The 5434-nt window shown below is 30.1% G+C and overlaps 2 protein-coding genes across 6 annotated transcripts in view; one reads left to right on the forward strand and one right to left on the reverse strand.

The window, feature by feature from the left end:
* The window catches only part of LOC116847862 (beta-ureidopropionase), a 7122-nt gene extending 5379 nt beyond the window's left edge, over nt 1–1743 (reverse strand). Inside the window, exon 1 of one of the 3 annotated variants that reach the window (XM_032823338.1) lies at nt 1626–1743. The gene's annotated coding sequence lies outside the window, so the exon portion shown is untranslated. Of the gene's footprint in view, nt 1–122; nt 208–1625 lie in introns of those variants that run through there. The other 2 variants (XM_032823337.1, XM_032823336.1) reach the window with 2 other exon arrangements.
* LOC116847861 (vacuolar protein sorting-associated protein 72 homolog) lies at nt 924–5307 on the forward strand. 3 transcript variants are annotated; one of them, XM_032823335.1, is made up of 8 exons: nt 1757–1937; nt 2165–2373; nt 2443–2663; nt 2738–2920; nt 3025–3247; nt 3441–3656; nt 3748–3990; nt 4719–5307. In XM_032823335.1, exons 2-7 carry the CDS (start codon nt 2240–2242, stop codon nt 3977–3979), a joined length of 1209 nt encoding a protein of 402 aa, XP_032679226.1. In that variant the 5' UTR covers nt 1757–1937; nt 2165–2239; the 3' UTR covers nt 3980–3990; nt 4719–5307. The 3 variants fall into 3 exon arrangements, with proteins under 3 accessions (XP_032679225.1, XP_032679226.1, XP_032679223.1); XM_032823332.1 differs by having other exon boundaries at nt 1758–1937; nt 4072–5300; XM_032823334.1 differs by lacking the exons at nt 1757–1937; nt 4719–5307 and adding an exon at nt 924–1071 and having other exon boundaries at nt 3748–3979.
* The last annotated feature ends 127 nt before the right edge of the window (nt 5308–5434 follow it).

The raw sequence follows: 5434 nt of genomic DNA on the forward strand, positions 1-5434 counted from the left end.
ACTAATATTAAGAAATTCAAATTAATACTAGGAAGTAGCTGTTATAACTATAAAAAAACCATAAAATAAAAATAGGTAAGATTAAAATATAATAAATAATTAAAACGGTCAATATAAATTACCTTTGTTGAGCTCAGCAAAAAGTGAAACGATCCTGTCAACGATGACATCGCCACGTCTAAGTAAAAGAGATAATAACAGATTTATATATACGAGCATTAACATTGCGGTGACGACTCTTGGAAGAGAAGGAAACAAAGTTTTATTTTCATAATAAACCGCAGTAGCTGTTGTCCAAATATTCCTTTTGAGAGTTAAGTCCATGCTTTTGAAATTTAATGTAAATCATTTCTGATATCAGGCGTTTCAAGTAATAACGTTCTTCATGCAAAACTTTGGCTTGATCCCAATTGAAATCATGGTTTTTCCTCAAACGGTGTTCTTGTATGGCCGTTAACTGTAGAACTCCTTAGTATTCTCCTATGCTCAGCAATGCACGTAGAGAGTCTTCTACTAGTTTGACGAACATACGACGCAACTACTGCATTGCAATTTATACACAATGTTATTATAGAAACCAGGTTATTATGGAAAAACAGGTTGCCTCCTGGTTTCCATAATAACGTTGTGTATAAATTGCAATGCAGTAGTTGTGAGGCGTTGTATGTTGGTCAAACCAGTAGAAGACTCTCTACGCGCATTGCTGAGCATAGGAAAATACCAAGGAGTTCTACAGTTGAGTTAATGGCCATACAAGAACACCGTTTGAAGAAAAACCATGATTTCAATTGGGATCAAGCCAAAGTTTTGCATGAGGAACGTTATTTGCTTGAAACGCCTGATATCAGAAATAATATACATTAAATTTTAAAAGCATGGACTTAACTCTCAAAAGAACATAGAATATTTGGGCAACAGCTACTGTGGCTTATTATGAAAATAAAATTTTGTTTCTTTCTCTTCCAAGAGTCGTCGCCGCAATGTTAATGCTCGTGTATATAAGTCTGTTATTATCTCTTTTACTTAGACGTGGCCATGTCATCGTTTCACTTTTTGCTGAGCTCAACAAAGGTAATTTATATTGACCGTTTTAATTATTTATTATATTTTAATCTTACCTATTTTTATTTTATGGTTTTTTTTATAGTTATGGCTACTTCCTAGTATTAATTTGAACTTTTTAATAGTAGTGGGGTAACAGTCTTGTCAGCTATAATACTGCGAATAACATTCATTTTATTAAGGTCTTTAAATTAATTCTTTTACTTGTAATGCGTTTGTTTTGTAAACTTTAAGTTTTTTTTTTATATCACTGAAGAGGGTTCATGATTGAGCCAAAACGTTTGATTATTTATATTGAGTATTTATGTTCAATAAATATTGCTCTATTTCCTAACACAAGGAAGGTTTTACCAATATGATACATAGCACTATTAATCCTGTGCTTGAACTCGAATTAGCCCTTTTTCCTATTATTTAATTGATATCCTTGTTATTGAGTTCTTATTTTCTTTCTCTTAATCATTAAATATAATTTTGATACTGTTGTGTTAGAAATGTACATAAATTAGAGAATGTAATTTTAAGTAATAACAAAAAATATATATTTCTCTTGCATAACATACATTCTGCCCTTATCTCTTATCACGACACTACTGCCTGCTTATTCATTATTGACGAAAATTTTGCAATAGTCGTTTCTTCGGACGTCGTAAGATGGCAGGAAAATATCTCATATTTCCTGAATGCTGGGGCTGTGCGGTATACCATACTGCGATAATGCAGTTAGCTACGATAGGAGATATTTATGATCACTTTATAACAGTGTCAAACTAATTCATGTGTAAAATACAATAATTTGTGAACTTAATATGTGATAGTGTATCTGTTAAAATCGTACAAATAGTATAATTTATAAAACAGCATTCAAAATAGAAGTAGGTTCTATAGCAATATCTTAACCTAAATCTAAATTTTTGTTTAAATATTGTAATAACTTTACTAACTTATATATTTACTAATTTATGTGTTTAGAGATACTATAACAATATCATAGCCTAAGAACTTATGTTTATAAAATATATAAGTGGAATGTTTTACCAAGAATGAAGATAACATGATATAATATTTATAATGTTTGTTATTCTTCTTCTTGAATTTCAAGTTTAACAAAATTAGATAACGTATCCATACGTATCCATACTTCTACTGAGAGTGAGATCAAAAGATTCTGTGAACAATGGCTGCAACAAGAGAAAGACGGTCAAATGCTGGAAGTAAAATGGCAAGATTATTAAATGAAGAGGAGGAAGATGAGTTTTATAAAACTACATATGGTGGCTTCGATGAAGTGGAACAAGATCATGATTACATGTTATTATATATATGATATCTATATAATGATAACTTATGACAGATTGTATAAAATTTCTTTAATTTCAGGGAAGAAGATGAAGGAGAAGATGAGGTAGACTCTGATTTTAGCATCGATGAGAATGATGAGCCAGTTTCTGATACTGAGCAAGAAGGGCCAAAAAAGAAACGCAGACTGGTAACGAAAGCTTATAAAGAACCTAAAGCTGCATCATCACATATTTCATCAACACCAAAGGAAAAGAAAATAAAACAGCCGAAACAAACTAAAACTTTTATCGATAGTATAGGTAATATACAATACATTATAGAATGAATATTTATATTCACAGTGTGGTTATATACATTGTGATATTCTATGTAGAAAGAAAGTCGATACGTCGATCTACTGCTGCAAAGTCAGCAGCTACACAAAAACGCTTACGTGAAAGAAATGAAGATCAAAAACGGAAGATAAAGGTTGTGAGGTATGATGTGTGGAAACCAACGCAAGAGGAATTACTAGAAGAAGCATTGCAAACAGAGGAAGTTAATATGAAGTCGTTAGGTATATATAAAAAAAATGCATATCCAATATCCTTTTCTTCTTTTATTTAGGTACCTTCTTTTTTATTTAAGAAATAACTACAATAATTTTGTTCTCTATTACAGAAAAATATCAAAAATTAGAAAGTGAAAAGAAGAACACTAGGACTGTAAGGAAAACACATATCGGTCCCATGATTAGATATCAATCATTGTCTATGCCAGTTATGGTGTTATCTGAGACAAGTACGGATGATAAGGATGAAAGGATTAATGTCGATTGTGATGACGACAAAAATACAAATGCAGTCTCTAATGGTACAAGTTCTGAAGTCATGAAAGATGGAAGGTACACACATAGTATGAATTTTCTCTTTTTTTTTTACAATAATATTGTGTTATGCACAAATAACGAAATATTATTTTCTTATTTCTGTAAATATATTTCAACACAACAACGTTCGTTACATATGTGTAACATATAAATGTAAAAGAATATTGGACACTTAACATTATCATTTTATTTGTTTGATGTATAATAGTGGAACAGAGTTAAAAATAGAAACAGATGATAAGGAGAAACCTGCCGACGCAACAGTTCCCACCTCTGCTAAAAAGAAAGATGTTCGTGGCGAAGAAACTGGAGCGTTTTACGAGCGCACCTTTATTACCTTTGAAAACGACCAGTCATATCAAAGTGTATTCAAAAAATCCACACAACAAAGGCCACCTTTAAAACCTCTATGCGCAGTCACGAGGTAGGAAATAATATTGAATAGATAATAAATTATGCCAAAATCAACTTTGTACCTTAAGTAAATAAAGATTTCCTTTAATTGTTTCTTATAGGCTGCCTGCTAAATATTTAGATCCCATGACACAGTTGCCATACAAAAACGTACAAACCTTTCGATTGCTCCGAGAAGCGTATTATCAACAGTTAGAAGCTCGCAGTGACATTAATGATACCTCTCAAAATCCAGAATTATTGCGGTGGCTCGAATCGCGACAGAAAAGTCACGGTAATTCGCAGAGAAACACCATCCGTTTGGAACCGGCATCTTTACCTCCACCTCCGTAACTTTTTTACTGGTAAGTAACAGCACAAAATTATATGGTGCTTGTGTTTTCTGATTCTCTTTCAACATAATGCAAAATATTCCACATTTTCAGTAAACTCGAGTAGTACTGACTCTAGTATTAACATTTCGGAACGTAAATTATGTTTCATTAAGAGAGCACGATACGTAACAACACCTTAATACAATTTACAAAATGTACTTATTCGAAATTTGTTGTTCGAGGTTTCTATGAAAAATCCTCTTTTGCTTTTTATAATAAAATTTTTAACGAAAATTAATAAGAGCGACAATAAATCATTCCCAACTATTTAACGCCTCTTTCATAGATTGATTATCGTTTTATTTATAAGTTGTGTAGATAATTAATATTAACGTTTAATTAATTATCCCTGATATTTCACGATAGTGTTTACTATTAAAATATACATAAAAATTTGCTATATACTACATTGTATATGTTTAATGTAAATAAACAAGTCGTTAACTTAATTTCTGACAGAATATTATATAATTATTTTTATAAAATATGTATTCTGTTTCACATTTTTTCACCTTCTTGTATGATGTATGATGTATCTTGTATGATGTATCTTTGTAATATCAATTTCAAAGTATAGTAAGTTACAAAACTGTGAATATAGTTTATGTCCTGTGATTATATATTACAATATTATATATTGTATAAAATAATATATATTGTTATAATAAAAAAAAAATTTGCTTTTTGTTTAATTGCAGTTGATCTTTACATCTGACAGCAACATTGTACTGCACAAGTATTTTATTTGTGACTTACTATCACGAACAGTTTGTGAAAGACTATTGAGTAATTAGTATATACAGTGTGATGCTTTATTTTTCGCAAGTGTTAACGGCGACTGATTTTACTGTGTCGATATGCTGTCGCAGTATGAAAATGATTAACACCATTCAAGTATTCTGTAGATATACTCATTACAAATATCCGTCCTTTTTAAAAGCAAATTTGGTTTTTTATTAATAAAATAATGAAATACAAGGCATTATCAATAATAATCTATGTTGTTGTAGATATAATATCCCTTTTTTTGTATGTAATGAAATGAGAGAGGATAAAACAATCTTATAATATTTTAAATTATTCTTCAATATTCAACTGTATAAATCTATTTCACTTAGCATAAAGAAAATGAAATTCGCTTTCCCTAAGTTTTGTAGAGTTCAATACAGCCTAAGGATACATTAAATCAAAGGTATATCTGTAGAAAACTATGGTCACTTCGACATTGCTTGTACACATTACAGTTTTGAATTGTCCATAATAAAGTAATAAGCCTGCTATATCAAATAGTAATTATGTTTGCAATTATCTTATCATCTTTAAGATTGCTTCGAGAAACAACGTTGTATTATTTCTCATTCTCTTACAACGAATATATATATATATATATATATATATATATATATATATATAT

Source organism: Odontomachus brunneus, unplaced genomic scaffold, assembly GCF_010583005.1.
Source record: "Odontomachus brunneus isolate Ranch 3 - 2012 unplaced genomic scaffold, Obru_v1 Obru_scaffold_084, whole genome shotgun sequence".
Classification (NCBI taxonomy): Eukaryota; Metazoa; Arthropoda; class Insecta; order Hymenoptera; family Formicidae; genus Odontomachus; species Odontomachus brunneus.